Source organism: Channa argus, chromosome 15 (genome assembly GCF_033026475.1).
Source record: "Channa argus isolate prfri chromosome 15, Channa argus male v1.0, whole genome shotgun sequence".
NCBI classification, from domain to species: Eukaryota; Metazoa; Chordata; class Actinopteri; order Anabantiformes; family Channidae; genus Channa; species Channa argus.
In genome coordinates, this window is record NC_090211.1 from 11088333 (window position 1) to 11105275 (window position 16943).

Below are 16943 nucleotides of genomic sequence, written 5' to 3' on the forward strand. Positions count from 1 at the left end.
AACAGTGACATTTTAACTAAAAAGAAGGGTAAAGAATAAGACAATGTAAACTTAAATATGTTTTGATACAAAGTATCAGGATGTGGCACTTTCCTCCTACTTTGCCTATGGTGTGTGGTTCAGTACACTGCCCCTTTAAGACTTAGGATTTGGGAGTGACGCGGATATGAAAGCTAGTTTATCCCTATTTCCTTCCCTATGAAACATATTTGGACAAAGTAGACTAACAACGGCCAGCCAAAGGTAATCAACTAATTATGATGCTAGTCGACATTGTTTGTTGAGTGAACCGTAGTGCCGAGTGGTTTCGACTGATTTATCAAGCTGGATTATAACCTCCTTGCCAGGGCCGTCCTCCGAGCTGCTGGGATAACTTTGGAGAAGTTCTTTGTATTCGGGAAAGTTGGGCAGCTTGGCCAACAAGCTGAACATGGACTGGGGCACAGAGCTTTGGGTGAGTTTGTTATCCGCTTTGCTTCGACAATAATGTTGTCAGAGTGGCAGCAGTGCAGTTTCTTAGACAGTGTTCGCTGTGGAATAAATGTCTGAAAAAGCGGCTCAACTTTGGCTGTAGCTGGTCGCTTGAGTGTGTGCGTAACGGTGCGTTCACGAACAGGGTTCCATTTTCGGACGGCTTCCTTGATGCTTGTTAAAACACAGGGAGGCTTCGTAGAAGCCCATTTATTAACATGTTGCGCCTGAGAAAATTGAAATTCTGTAACAGTTATTGTTAGATCAACGTTTTTTTTTAACGGTGTTACTTTAGTCTTTACAGGTATCTTTATGTAGACTAGTGGCATATGTGTTCAACTTCAATACTATAAAATAACAGAATACATATAGGCTACCTATGATTATTGATTGTGAGGAAAAAAGGTATTTCCTCCCCTGCTCACTAAATTTTTGACATTAATCGCATAGCCTACTGTTACTACGTCAATAGATTTTTATTTATTTATTTATTTATTGGTCAGGTTACAAATTGTGGCAGTTTGTCGTTTATCATACACATGGGCTTTAAGCATGCTGAGGTGGGTTGTATCCAGTGGGATGTTTCGCTGTTTACACTCTGGCTCCCCTTGCTTCCATAGAGATGAAATCAGATGCTGTCATTTGCCTTGACAACAAGCCTCATGCTAAAGTGCCTTATGGGCCACTAGAGATGATAAGATTATTTATTAAACATGATTTTATGAGTTACTTTTCTTTTTAATAAGGTGTGATGTGGATCAGATGTCAGATTGGTTGCTTGTGTAAATAATGTTTGTACAAGTTTTTTTTTGTTTCATTGACCAGAAGCCTGTTGTAATTAAAATTTAGCTAGCAACCTTTAGAGATGAGTGCTGTTTTCTAGGCTGAAACAAATCAAGGGATTGAAGTCTTGTAAGTGCTGAGGCTAAAACTACTTCTTGAATGCAAGGATAACAGTAGTAACACTGACCAGAATCTGAGCAAATACTGTTAAAAATTCCCAGCATGCAACACACTACCTCAATGATTGCTACAGTTTGTGCCAGTGCACTATACAAAGTGATGCCGCCACACGTGCATATTTTGAGGGAACTTTAATTTGTAAAATGGGAGCACTGCAAAGAGGTTGTGAGCTCATTACAGTGTATCCCCCTAGGCCTCTTCCTCTGTCCCTTTTCCATCGTACATGCTGGTGCAACAGCCTAATTAGTTTTGCCCTACTTTGACTGAGTCAGAGAAACACCCATAGCCCAGCATTAATCAGAGGCTCAGTCTTCTTTCCTGTTTATCACACTAAAATGTTTAGTGTTTTACAGTAAATTATTTAGTATTATGCTTTCTATCAATTTAAAATACAAATGATTATTGTATAGTAGGTATTTGTTGACCATAGCTTTACCTGTCTTGTTGAACAAAAAACAGGCATAGTTGATTCTGTCAATGTTTGGCTAGAGAGTCATCCAAGTAAATGCAATGGCATTTGTTGCCCGATTGCTCTTAATCCAAAGGCTATTTTAAGGCACAAGTTTGCAGATTGAAAGATCACTGTCTAGCATTAGCTGTGGTAGTGGGTGCCACCAGGCTGCCCTTGAGTACTGTGGCAGGTTTGCCTGGGCCAGACCCCTAATTTTCTAGAAGACGGGGTGACTCAAAGCTGAAACATTCACCGAAGCCTTGTGGATCAGTGGCTTTCAGGGTGACTGCTGTAGAAATTATTTGGCATTTGCCTGGTATTACTGGAAAAAATGCAAGCTGAATTGTAAAAGAGTTCATTGCTTTTAGATGGGGCCTTTGAAATCTCAGTTTTGAAGCATCATGTAGACTGTCTTTTTATTGGGCCCCTTTGCCAAAAGCTGTGCAGTAAAATGTAAGATACAGCTTTAGTTGTTTAGAAGTTGTATCTTCTTGTTTAGAAGTTATTCTAAAATGTCCAGGATACAAGCCACAGTTTTAGCCAAAATGGGAAATTTACTGTTTAAACAAAAGCATGTCTATGTAGAAGTTGTCAAAAGCAGTTTCATATGCAACCTTATATGATTAATGAAAATCACTTCAGTAGAAACCCCCTTCTGTTGTGACCTATAAATATATTTGTGGCTTCGGCTGTGGATAGTGATAGATTGCAGCAATTTGACGACTAGTATTTGATTGTGACACTGACTGTTTTTTCAAGCTGTGGTGATGTATTTTAATTTTCAATGAGGTTGACATTTCCTAAATTTGGACACTATTGAAATAAAATTCTCAACCAACTCATAGAGATTATGTTGCACAAAACCTGAAAAACTGTCTACATACATGCAGTTTTTTTGTCAGAAATAAAAAAATATAAAATCCAGTGTCAATAGCCTTTTTTCTTTTTTTTTGCCAAAACATTTTTATTTGCTGCAGTCCTACAGTATGAGAAACTTCATGTTTAACAAACTCAAGCTAATTTTATTCGTTAATGAAGGGGTTTTATTGTTAATTGTCATAGAGATGGTGTAAGTTATTAGTTTGACGCCATCTTAATCCATTCAGTGTGCTATCAAACAAAATCTTTTTACAAGAAATAGTTAAGACACTCACTCAGGCAAAAGCTGTGGATGGCAAAGGTTGGCATGACACTGTTTCTTACAACTTTAGTCCTTGGGTAGAGAATATGTCTTGTTATTTAGTGTTATGCTATAATTATTATTATTGCTGATGCCAATTCTTATTATATTGTTGTTGTTTAAAATTACATCTTAATTTAATTATACCGTATTACCCTGCACATCATCCTGTTGTGCAGGGTAATTTATCTTGATGCAGAAAGGCTCTGCTTTGTAGCATATTGCACTTGAATCTGTCGAATATGTATGCACTGTTAAGCTGTATATAGGGTACTGTATATACTAGGCTTCAGTGGGTCTCAGTATAGACACAGGGAAACAAAGAGTGGGATCATTTCAAGTGAAACATAGAGTATTGGAGCTTGGAGATCCACTGCCTGTCCAATAAGAGGGCTTACTTACTTCCTTTTCAATCTTCACATTAGTTGACCTTTTTTGCACACTGCCACAGCCTAATCACCAGTTCAGAACTAAAATAGGCAAATAATAGACTTATCTACACAATCCTTCCCAACTTTCCATATCTGCCATGATAGGCTTTCCATAATATGATACACAGGCTTATCTTAACAATTGACAACCTACCATGCGTTCAGCTCTATCATTTGATCAGGTATCTATAACTGTGATGCGGCTTTCAAGTTTTATTGTTTAATCTTGTCAACTCTTAATGAGTCTAAACCTCTTTTTGTCGCATTTGACTCCCTTTAACATGTTTCGTGTTACAGACAATCCACATCTGAGAATAACAGCCTTTAATATTCTGTTATGTCCATGTCCTGAGATTGTACTGAAGCTTGAATTTAAATAATTTTTAGTCAAATAATTTGTCACTATAACTTTTAAGTGGGCAAGATTTAATCATAGTATTTTTTACTTTAGTACTATTTTTCTCAAATGTTTTACCTTGCGAGTCAATTTGAAGTCAATTGTTTTCCACATTTAAAAACAAAAAGTCTCTAGGAAATTGGCAAAAACGTTTGTTGTAAGTTGCATTTATTGACTGCTTTTCCACAATTAGTGACACAAAATCCAACTTCTGACACTGCCTGCTGGTTTGGTGTTATTGAGGTGATGGATTGCAGGCCATCACCTCAATAACAACTGCAGGCACGATGGTAATTAGGCCAAAACACTGTCTCATTCATTTGGGTTTAGTCTCCTTTGTTTTAACGGAAAGGCAGGAAGGGTACAGGAGAACATGGCCCAACCTGTCAGCAGTCCTTTCAAATTACCTCCGTCCTCAGATATTAGGTGAAGTTTTTTGTGTGAGTGTAGAGTGAGAGAAAACTGGATTTTATTCTTCTTAGCAGACTTGTCTGAGCTTGAATGTTTTATAATGTGCTCTACTAAATGAGCAAAAGAAGAACACAATATATTTCCCTTATAACATACAATATGAGTTGAAAACGTCAGCAATTTCTTCAGTACTGTGGGAGAGATCTGTAAATTTTAAACCCGGCATGAACTTGGTCAAAAATCGTTTGACATACCTCACTATAGGTCATATTTGCCTAAAGATTGGTCTAAAACATTTCCACAAAGTACAGCAGGATATATATCAGAAGAGCAACTCCTTTTTCCTTTCTGAGAGCGATGATCTTTTAGACAGAGGGTGTCCTCTCTCTCTCAAGCATGGGTGCCCCATGATTTAAAACAAGGCGGAAAGTTTGAGACCATTGCCAAGAGTTTGTGCAAGGAGTAAGTAGAGAGAGAGCATTTGTGGAATCCAACGTGCAGGAACAAACCTTGATTTGTTTATAGCCATCCATTCAAGATACTTCCAAATGACCTCAAACTCAAGCAGGGGAACATCCCAGTGATAACCCAGATGTCAACACGTCTTCCACATCCCACAGTGTGTTAGCTCAATACCTTTTCCTTATTTGTGTCTCGTGCTCCTTCCTCCAGGACCAATGTGACATCATTGAGAGACACACACAGTCTGGCCTGGAGCTGGTGGAGAAGTATGTGAAATTTGTGAAGGAGAGGACAGAGATTGAGCTAAACTATGCCAAACAACTGAGGTAGGCCTCAGGCTCCTGCCGTTAGTCTCCTTTGTTATATGCTGTAGACGTGTGTGTGTGTGTGTGTGTGTGTGACTTGTGTCATTATTTGTGTGTGTGTGTGTTTGCATTTGTGCATGTTAAAAACCAATTTCTGAAATGTTTATGGGGTCTTATGACCACTTTGGGACAGAATCTAGCTTGTCTCTGAAACACTGGCCTCATTCTCCAGCTGCAGTGTGCTCGTTCCCTTGCTCTTTCTCTTCTTTCTCTCTTCACGTTTGTCGCTCCCTCTCTCAGTTGTTTCCAACCTCGCAGGCCCACATCTGTAGTGCTGAGCTTTGCTGGAGAGGAGAGGAAGTGGGAGCAGACTGGCACATGATAGACAGGATGTGGTCAAAGGGAGAGTAAAAGAAGGAAGAACAGCTATTCTATTAAGTTTATAGTGGACTGTTGCTTTTAACACTATGCTATAAAATAGCCAGTGATTACACAATACAAGTGAACATTATCTTAAAATGCACCATTTCACCCTTTTCCCAGAGAAAATATGTCAAAATTTTGTCTGCAAAATGATTTACTTTGTCCACAGAAACCTTTCAAAGAAATACAACCTAAAACGAATCAGCAAAGATGAACCAGAGTGCAGGTGAGCCGTTGTTGTTATTTTTTTTTATTTGTTTTCAATTTACATGATTGAAACCTGTTTAATGTTAAGTATTAATTTTTTTTTTACTTTGCAGCTTTAAGCAGTAATTTTAGGATAATAAAATCATATGATAGTGTAAAAATAATTAAACTACACTGAGTAACTCATTGGACGTGGTGAACCTACAAAATAATATCACCTGAATTTCGTTTTTTAGCTGTGCAATGATGCAGTAAAGTTTTGTTTTTTCCTCCCTGCTCTCATACTACTTCCCTGCGAGTTGGTAGAGGTCATATAATGGTGAGCTAAAAGAGAGTGAATATCGGTCTTGAAATTATCAGATGAACCCAGACACAACTCCAAATGAAGGATATTGTTGCTCAGTTGCCAGTAAGTTCATTATAGTAAACTTGAAAAATTCAGGATATGTCAATGCTGAATTCACAAGCAGTTTTTGCTGCCCTTACTTGACCAATTTAAAAAAAAAAAAAAAAGGATATATATTGAGCTGCAAAGCAGTGTCAGCCAAAATTATGCTTACTTAATCAATTTGGATTACCACTGGCACCTAGTAGCTTGTTAAGCACTTACTAAGGGAAATAACATGAAAATAAATAAATAATAAAACATTTTAGAGTGTTAGAAACCATTTGTGCAATTGGTGTTTTTTTTTTATGCTGCAGTGTGCAGCTGCTGCTGGACCTATTAAATGCCCCTAAAAGGAAACAAGAATATGAAAGTCACAAGCTCTTATTATAACACTGCTGACTACTCTTTGAGCCTGGGTATTTATTATCTTATCACTGTCCATATGTCTTTGGCTTTTTTCTTCACCCTTTCCTTGTTGTAATCGGTAGGTTGTCCAGCTACCAGTCATTTTTGGAGATCATGAATGAGATGAACGACTACGCCGGACAGAGAGAGCTCATTGCAGAGAACATGATGATGAACATTTGCATCGATCTTACCAAGTACCTGCAAGAGCTCAAGCAGGAGAGAAAGATGGTGAGCTTGATGTAGATAGGAGTTTGATTGTTCATCTCTGCAGCAATTAGTATATTTCAATATATTTTGCTTATATTAGGAGGTAAGGCTCCTTAAAGAAACCTGTCAGACATTCTCCACAACTATGTTGTTAAGCCTGTACTTGCCAGCTATGTTATGGTATAAACTTGGACCATTTTCCTCTAGTTTTATGCAGTTTTACGTGTTTAGTGCCTGGGTAAAATAAGAAAAACATGTAGGTTTGCATATACTTTAGTATACTGGTTTGTGACTGCAACACATATATACAGTGCACTCTGTTGAGGATTGTAAAAAGTGGGAGGAGAGAGGGGGGAGATTCATAGGAGAAGTGAAGACATGGAGATCCTACATTTGTGGCAGGAAGGAAGCCTTTAGTGTCTCCTATGGGAGGCATGGTCTTTTCGTGGTGTGCCATTTCTCTATGAGGAATGCTTGCAATCCTATGGGTATGCTCCCACTGGAGTGCATAACACTGCAGCTGTGTACAGGCTCGCACTGCAGACATGATGTCCCAAACAGACATGCTGGTATGTGTTTTCTTTTCAGTTGTGATGTGTGGTTTTAGGAGGATATTGTTTTTTTTTATATACATCTATGAAATATATGAGCCCCTACTCAGCTCTCACGCTTGCCGTCTCTCTCACTCTCTCTCTCTCTCTCTCTCTCTCGCTGTCATCTGACCTTCCTCTCACTGTCTATTTTTATGAATGCTTGCAGTATCTGATGGATGCCAAGAAGGCCCAGCAGAGTTTAGAGTGCACCTACAAGCTGCTTGACAGTGTAAGTCCAGCCTTTCTTATTAAGAATTAGGAAAAGATGTTCTCAAACACATTTCTCCTGAATAGGCCTGAATACCAAACATTTATTTTATGTCAAGCAATAAATGAATGAATGATAAAGAAAACACACACACACACATGTAATATACATAAATGTTCTTTTTTTTCTTATTGAATTCATTTGGAAAGACTGATTGAGGGAAAGGAAATGTTCTTTGTGTAACAATGGTTGCACATTCAGTCTTCATTTGTCTATAGTAAAAGCAGTTGGGCAGAATGGAAAGCAGCTTCTTATTTTACATGTATCCTCAATCCCTGTCATACTTGGTCACAATTAGAGATATTAGCCTCACAAAGCTCCAAGCACCCCTATATGTCTTTCTTAGAAACTGCCTCAAATAATGAAGTCTCTAGTTAGGTGACCTCATATTTTCATTTACTTGCTTTGCTTTCTGTACACCAGAGTAAAAAACGCTTTGAAAGGGAATGGAGAGAAGCAGAGCGTGCCGCACAGTACGCAGAGAAGACTGACCAAGACATCAATGCCACGAAAGCGGATGTGGAAAAGGTAAACTAGGGGAAATTAATCTACTTTTCAAGTGCTTTGATTACCCCAAATCAAAGTACAGTAGAATCACATATAACTGGTTAACTGTTTGATGTATGTGTGCTTGCAGGCCAAACAACAGGCACACACGAAAGCACGCGTAGCGGAGGAGTGTAAGAATGACTACGCGGCTCAGCTGCAAAAGTACAACAAGGAGCAGAATCAGTTCTATTTTAATGATATGCCACTCATTTTCAATGTAAGTCAAATGCATGACAATATTTGTGCTCTGTGTTGATTCGAGTTGGTAACAGATGGTATATTAGTAAGTGCCATTAATTTGTGAGAATATTGTAAAAGTGTAAAAATTTTGTCATAGCACTAACAAACACATTATATGACCATAAATAATCAACCTTGACTATTGTGTGTTTACTAGAAATTGCAGGACCTGGATGAGAGGCGAATACAAAAGTTGGCGCAAGGCTACATCTTGTTCTCAGACACAGAGAAACATGTGATGCCTATCATTGGCAAGTGCCTGGAAGGCATTACTAAAGCCGGCACTAATGTTAATGAGAGGAATGTGAGTTAGTCTCAAAACTGCTAAGTTGATTTTAATATGTTGCACAGCTTCATACAGTTATACAACTTTATTATTTATAACTATTTATTTATTTTTTTACAGTATTTCTGTTATAACCAGAAAGGTTTTGAGGATAGAAAAATCATCTTATTCTACCCTCTATTTGTACAATTTATTGTTTCACGGTATCATTTTTGTTCAGCTCTATGTTGAAGCTTTGCAGATCACAAAATGAGGCAACATATTTGGTATATTTGGAGACATTGCTATTTCCACTCTAATTGAAAACAAAGGTCTAGAGAAAGGTTAGCAAATTAATTTGGTGAGGTTTTTTCTTTATTCATATATCGTAATGCATCAAGTTAACTTTTTTTAAATGTACCCAGTAAATAAAAACACACATACCTTTTTTGTTTATCGGCTACTTATTTGCATTTTATTAAGGATATTTCATTCGATTAACCATTTATAATGTTTTATAATGTTTTTGCATTTCAGAAAAGAATGTTTCACACATGGGATATTTTATATTTCCAAATACTTGTTCTATAAGTATATACTATACTTAATTTCCTCATTCATATCTTTATCACTGTTCCTATTTGCCTTTTATATGCAGGACTCAATAGTTGTAATAGAGCAGAACAAGTCAGGCTTTGAGCGTCCTGGAGATCTGGAGTTTGAAGACTACAGTCAGGGCATCAACCGAGCGTCATCTGACAGTAGCCTGGGTACACCTAAAAGCCACGTGGATGTTCTAGGAAAGAACAGGAGCAAAAACTTTTGGCTTTTCAGCAAAAGGAGTAAGGTAGGACATTTTGCATAAGCAGAACTGGTTAATTTACTGTAATGTCATATACTCATATTGACAAAGAACTATTTTGTTTGCATTGTGGAGATATAAAGGGAATCTGTTAGTTACCCTCTCCACCTCTACCATGAGTTATGGCAGTTTTCAAAATTTGCACTTAGGCAGTCAAATTAGTGGGTGACTCTTTGCACGGCAATCTGAGAAGAGTATTTGAGAGCACTCATTATTGCCCGGGTAGTTCTGGCTACACATACACGCAGCACAAAAAAGCACAGAGATAACCTTCTGATCTCTTAAACCTCAGTATCATAATGCATGTTCTGTCACCATATTGTACATGTTTGTACACACACACACACACACACACACACACACACACACACACACACACACACACACACACCCTTCTAGAAAAGGTCCTTTGCATGACTTTGTCCTGGTTGTGAGTGAATAAACCTTGCCCCCATCAAACCCTCCCCATCTCTGCAGTGTGGTTTCCAGTAGGTCAACTGGCAGTCAGCATTCTGCTGTGCTTGTGCTTTCATCAGCATGGGGCCCAGACAACACTGAATTTTCCTCTGCAGGCATCCGCAACCACACTGCTTCTATTATACTGCCCAGAACCTAGCATTATGTCTTGCATCACAATAATGTCTTTCTACCAACATTTGGATGACACCAGGTTTCCCAGGTCAGAAAAAGTGAATCATCCAGGCTATAAATGTTAATGTTGACACTTAAGTGATTGCTCTTGGGTATCTATTTAGGTCAATAGAGCTTGATCACATTGTAAATCAAGCATCTTATCTCAAAGGAGCATATTTGGAGAGGTCCAAAATTAAAACGGTGATATGAGAGGCTGAACACTGACCAGCTAATGGTCACCCTCTTCCAGTCCCTGCGCTAAGTGATCCCTTCTTTCTCCCCTGCAGTGTTTGCTTGGTCCACGCTTCCCTCTGCATGTCTTACTGGCTCTGCTCTGCTGTGCACTCCTTCTCTCCTTTGTATGTGTGTGGCACACTGCTCTTTATCATCGGTCATGCTCTCACAATTATTCCTGTAGCAGTATGAATAGGAGATTCTATTGCCTTTAGTGAGGTTTTTGGTTTTTATCTGCCCCCTTAAACATTCCCATTCTTAACTGCTCTCCTACATTCAGTTTCCCATAACTCTCAAGAAAAGTATCACATACCCAGTAGATGTTCACATAATAACAGTGCTGTGTTTCCAGCTCTCTGTTTTACACAAGCGATCTTGTTGTAGGACTGTTGTTGGCATTCACTATTCACATTTACTAAGTCTGCAAGGTATCTTCCTGCTGTGTAATATAGCTTATAGACCTGACCCCTACCTTCCCACATACTGTAGATGTACAGATTTTAATATAGTTCATTCAAGACGTAATCGATCTTTTTAGTTCAGATAACAAAACGTTGATTCTTCACACTGATCCATATTAATTAGGTGGCACATGTGGCTTAGTGAAAGTTCTTTTCCAAAAAACATGGAAACACAATAAACACTTTACTGACAATTTTCACTGTAAATGCACAGCAGACATTAAAGACAATTAGACTATTTCTATAACATTTTTTATAATAAAAAAGCAATTTTTACCCATTTCCCAGGACCACAGATGACTGTATCCAAACATGATTATTATGTGCATTATAATCATCAATTTGCATACCGTTGTGCGTGCATTCTGACCTTAGAGTAGGTCTGCAAAGCAAAAAGTAATCCTTAAATGTGATTTTTATATTACAGTTCACAGTATACAGTTTGGGTAAAGTAAGTAGTAATGTCCTTTCAAACTAGTTATAACGTTTCCTCAGTTTTACCATAAATCTGCAATGAGGCTGGGTCAAATGTCATCATCGATGTGGGGTAAACCTAGAAAATAGGTGCCAGGCTGAAAAAAATTTGTATATATTTTTTTTTTTAACCAATTCAAAAAATTCATATCTGTTTTGGTTTAGTTGTTTTGCCCCAGTTCCTCAATGCAGCTCACTCTACACTTCAGCCTGGTGTGAGTTTGACTGTAGGTGTATCTTTGTCCCACTGGTGTGGGAGCTGTGGTTTGTTGCTTGCTTTGTTAATTTGTGTTCTTTGTGTGTGTGTTGAACACAGAGAAAGGGGTGTGTGTTTGTGTGTTGTACTTTCATGCTCTCTGGGCACAAGTGCGGGGTTTGCTCCAGTGTCTTCCTGGCTTTGTGGTGTGCTTTAAGGTGTTGACGGTGTCTTTTTCTTTCCCCTGTCACCTTGTTTGTTTTTTCCCTGTTTTCTTTCTTTTTATACCCCTCTCTCCCCCATCCTGTACACCACCCTACGCCTGCCTATATATGCTCGGGTGCTGGTACTGTGGTCTCATCACATGCCAGCTCTCTCCCTCCACCCTCCCACCGTACTCAACACCCCCCGCCCCCTCGCCCGCTAATGGACCCCCTTCCCCCAAGTTTGGCCGGGACCCCCTGTCGTATTGTTTGAAGGAGATCAATAAGACAGTCAAACCAAGAATTTCTTCCTTCAGGACACTCAGGAGATCGGTGAGTCACCAGGGAAGGTCTCAGTTCAGGAGCCAGTGCTCTACTCATGAGGGCTTTCACATCATCCTGTGTTCCTACATATGCGAGAGTGACTGAATTCTTCAGAAGAATAATACTCATATTTTCAAGACTTAACCATGTCTCACACCTCACACTGCTCATAATAGCCCTTCCTCTAATCATATTTATCTGTTGCAAACCTGTAATAAATACCTGTTTTAGCGTTGGAACCAATTTGGGGAACGTATGACATTTTGTATAGATGCTTTTCTTTTTTTCCTCAGAAGTTTACCCCCGAGAGGATCATGGTAATATGAACTACAAACCGGGTGTGGGGTCTTCAGTTATGTGACACAGAAAAATGGCCACCTTTCCATTACAATGCCTCATTCCAAGATCCCTTCACAAAACTCTGTTGGAGACTGTGTTTAGATGACTAAACATGCAGCATCCAACATCCTGTTTTGTGGCCAATGGTTTGTCTTCTTGAGTTTGTATTGAAGAGGTGGCCACCTGGTGGTGGAGCGAGGGAGAAATGCTTGGTTGCTCAAGAGGAAATGAAGAAATTCTCAAGTTTATTTTAAAATAGCCCTCATTTTTTCCATCCTTCTTCTTACATCCATGCCTTTTTTTTTATTGAACTTGTAAAATTAACATAATGTGTCGTATTTGTTGGTCCTTGAGTGGTGTCTTTGGGTTCAGGTCACTGTCTACCAAATGTGTAACTAACAGACTTTTTTTTTTATTTTTTAGTTAAATTGTTCTTTGAGTTCAGTTCAAGGGACTCATGGGCTTGGTGTTCCACCTGAGATGTTTTTTGTGTCTTTGTAATGTAATTATGGATCTAATGCTTAAATTTAATGTTAACCCACCCTTTCTGTGATCTCTTACAGCCAACAGTGACCGAGGACTTTGCCCATCTTCCTCCAGAGCAGCGTAGGAAGAGATTACAACAGAAATTAGAAGAAATTAGCAAAGAGTTGCAAAAGGAAGTAGATCAGAGGTGTGTGTTGGGGGGGTTTCTTTGCATTAATAACTATCTCTGTTAGAACCTCACTGGTGGTCGTGTGGATTGAATACTCATGTCGTGCATGTCAGTGTGTATAATTCTGTGGTGTCTGTTTGACTGATTTAATTGTTTGTCAAGCCCTGAGCTCTGCAAGGAACCAATTTCTACTGAAAGTCACTTTCTTGCTTCCTTCTTTTGTTCATTTCTCCCTGACTCTCTCTCCTCTCGTCAGTGAGGCCCTGGGGAAAATGAAAGATGTCTATGAAAAAAACCCTCAAATGGGAGACCCTGCTAGTCTGGCATCTCAAATCAGCCAGACATCCCAGAATATAGAGCGGCTTAGAGGAGAGCTCAACAAGTATGAGGTAATCATCACCTCTGTTGTTTATTCATATAACGAGATCATTGATTACAATTATTACACCATTGTTTATTGTATGATATTTTGAAAGGCTTTAGGCTCCCTACATTTTATTCTATACTGTATAAGGTTATTATGTACGAGCTCATGTAAGATATTGTGGGATAACCAGATGCTTGCTTTTTAGTAAACAAAATGATGTTATAAGGGCATGTGTTTAACATTATGAGCTAGTCAGAGCCAATGCTATTGATAAAAACTAATGGTTAAGAAGTCAGAAGTCCTCGTCCAAGATATATTTTTCTACTTGCGAGATTTGCTTTCTGAGTAAGTAAGTGTCAAACCTGTGATGTATGCAGTACAAATCACTGTAACTTGGTATATCTCTCTGTAAAGTCCTTATCAAATAGTAAACGGTATTTTTAACAGTTTAGCGTACTTTTAAACGTTCTGTCTCTTTTCACTTGTCTAGACTTGGCTGGCTGAAGCAGGAGGTCGAGGGCATGCAGTGCGCCATAAAACTCAGACATTCAACAATAATGGAGCTAATGATGTGCAGAGGTAACATTAAAATCTATTAATAGACATGTTTGATACCAGAGAGGTGTTAAACTGTGCAGACTGATCTGTTTGATTCCCCCAATTAGCCCTGATGGTGCGCACTCTGATGAAAGCACTCCTGATCCCTCCCAAGCCATCTATGCTGAGTTTGATGATGATTTTGAGGATGAGGAACTATCTGCGCCTATCGGAGAATGCACAGCCATGTACAGCTTCCCTGGTATGTCACAGGCCGGTTTAGCTTACTGCCCTACTCTCTATTTCTACAGAGTTTGTATGATGAGCATAGTGAGTGAAAATACTCTGGGTTTTCTGTTTATGGGAGTGTCCCCCCAGTGGTAGTGTACATAACACTACTACTTACAGACACAAAATTATGAGTTACTATTGAGTCTGTCCTTTCCTGTTCAGGTGCCAGTGAAGGGACAATCTCTATGCAGGAGGGGGAGGTGCTGGCCGTTGTAGAAGAGGATAAGGGGGATGGTTGGACCCGAGTCCGTAGGACCAATGGGGATGAAGGCTACATACCTACTTCTTATGTTACCATCACTCTGAACAAATGACAGACTCACAAGGAACCAGAGAAAAAGAAATGAACACTTTCAAAACTGTTTGCATTTATTCCCACAGGACCAATCACAAAGAAGCCACAGCAATCTAGGCCAGACCACTGGCATATCCAGTAGAGGATCTCTATAAGATGCTTTGATTTCTTGAGAGGTGCCTCTTATAGGCAGAGGAATGATGATAACAGTGTATTCCTTATGGGTCACATTATATGATTTTATTAGCAGTTACTTATGCCACCAATTTTTTTTTTTTTTTATGTGACAGGCATATTTTGGTTAAGTGTTGCGTGAATCTTAGGCACCAACATGCTACACATGCTAACCTCATTCGATGGCCTTCACCTTTGTGATTTGAGGAAGGATAGGAGGATGAAGATGAGTACTGCTTCCATCTTTACACTGAGTGTTAATACCAGTAATACCCACAAGGAAGTTACCTCACCTGTTTACTTCTTGCAGTTAAAAACTCACCTGCTTTGACCCATGGCAATCCACTCTGCTGCTGACCCTAGAATAAGACCTGTTGAAGTTCTTGTCTCAAGCGTGCCACTTTCTAGCTTTAATAGCACTTGCAAAGATATATGGCACTGTCACTTTGCTCATGGTTGGACTTGAGATTGAGATCTTGAGTGCCCCCAGGGGATCAATGAGATTCGTGGGAGGATGCATCACTTATGGTTTTCCGCAGTTTGCAAGACCAAAGGTGTTGGCAGCTCTCCTGTTAAGGTAAATCGCATGCACACTTTAAATAACTCAACTATTCAGACAATCACAGCCATATCACCATTGAAGTTCAGTTTCAATTTAAAGCAATAACAAGGTTATACAGCAATTGTTGTTTTGAAAGCGACATGAAAAAAATTCTAAAATAATTTATTTAAAATGTGTATGTTCTATGAATAATATTTTCAAGTGACAGAAGTTGTACTAGAAGTTTTATTAAGGATGTTCTCACATTTTCCCCTAGCACACAGTGGACTGTTTCTAGCCACAAAAGGGAGTAAATAATGCTTGTCTGAAATGTGCTAAGACTGTTGTATTTAATAAATAATATATATTTTAGCTATCACAACACCACTATTGTCTTATTAGCTTTTTAACCATTCAAATAAAGATAGTTACATTGTGAGAGAATACAGTGGTATGTCTGTAATTATCTTGCTTATTATATTTAGTTTTTGATTTAGTTTACACCTTTTTTAAGTTTATTTACATCATGTTTTTTATTTGTTATAGAGTTGGCAAGAAAAAGTAACTGTTTATTTGTTTTTGGTGCCTCCAGGTAAAAACATTGTATATAAAGCATTTTCAGTTTCATAAAAGATATTTCTTTTCTTTTTTTCACAACACAATTTTTAGCACATTCTAAAGTTAGAAGTGGTTACGTCATTTCTGGACCCATGAATAAATATATATTTGAAAGATAGTGTCTTTTGAATTCTTTGAGTTTGTGAATTTGCAGACTGACATAAATCAATACAGCTAGCCAATAAATGGTAAAGACACCTTTATTAATTTATGTTTTATTGCTCATCCCATTACAGAGGTAAACCCTATCTGTATTTCACCATACAAGATTTTAAGCGCAAGCTCTATTCTAAATGTCAATCCATATCCTTAAAGCATTCACAGCGCAATTTTGAAATATCAGTGACCCTTTTGGACACCACAACAAAAGCACTGCAGATGCTTCACAAAATGTAACAAAAAAAGTGGAACCGAGTGGACTTCTTTCATGAGCTCCTCACTACATTGCTAAGCATTGACATCAACTGATCAGTGTATATGCAGCTTATTCTCAATAGGTGGCACTGTTGCATAACTTTCTAAAGTGTTGGACTAGATGCGTCTTTTACTCCCCCCTCTGCATAATTATGTTTTCAATATAGGCCATGCATTTGCATACCTGATTTAATTGCCATGGCTTCAAAACCATACAGTTTATAATAACTAATTAAATAACCCCAAATTGGCATGCGCCCCAGTTTCATATTTATGTTATACACAACAGCAGACAACTGAAGCAAGGGACGATGAACGTGTTCTTGGTCAGAAAAAATGTTTGAAGTTATTTATTCTTTCACTTTTTAGGAAATTTAAAATAATTTTGGAGAAATGGTTGATCTCTGTTCAGATAAGGGAGCATCCTGCAGTGGCATGTTGTGGATTTGACTGACTGGTCGGATAACTGAGGAGTTTGATCATCATTTGTATGCAAAGCCTTAGTCTCAAGATGCGTTAAAGGTCAGCTTTCAATAAGCTGCTGGAAGCAGCCAACATCCTGCTCCTGCCTATAGCTGAGAGACAAGTTTGCATTCTGGCTCTTCAGCCCAGCCTGTTGTGAACAGAAGCCAATGCTGATCAACATGAAGCGCAGCTGTGGTGCTACTCTGTGGGTTCATGAACATGTTGTAACTCTGGCCACACC

General features: G+C 38.6%; 1 protein-coding gene across 8 annotated transcripts; it reads left to right on the forward strand.

Annotated features, from left to right (window-relative positions):
- Positions 1–96: 96 nt before the first annotated feature.
- On the forward strand, positions 97–15941 carry trip10a (thyroid hormone receptor interactor 10a). Of its 8 annotated transcripts, XM_067477337.1 has the most exons (17): positions 97–243; positions 348–454; positions 4977–5092; positions 5664–5720; positions 6578–6725; positions 7464–7526; positions 7989–8093; positions 8203–8331; positions 8512–8658; positions 9278–9466; positions 11851–12015; positions 12300–12323; positions 12909–13018; positions 13257–13389; positions 13858–13946; positions 14033–14166; positions 14358–15941. In XM_067477337.1, the coding sequence occupies exons 2-17, from the start codon at positions 431–433 to the stop codon at positions 14507–14509; spliced, it is 1785 nt and encodes a 594-aa protein (XP_067333438.1). In that variant the 5' UTR covers positions 97–243; positions 348–430; the 3' UTR covers positions 14510–15941. The 8 variants fall into 8 exon arrangements, with proteins under 8 accessions (XP_067333438.1, XP_067333439.1, XP_067333441.1 ...); XM_067477338.1 differs by lacking the exon at positions 12300–12323; XM_067477340.1 differs by lacking the exon at positions 11851–12015.
- Positions 15942–16943: the final 1002 nt, after the last annotated feature.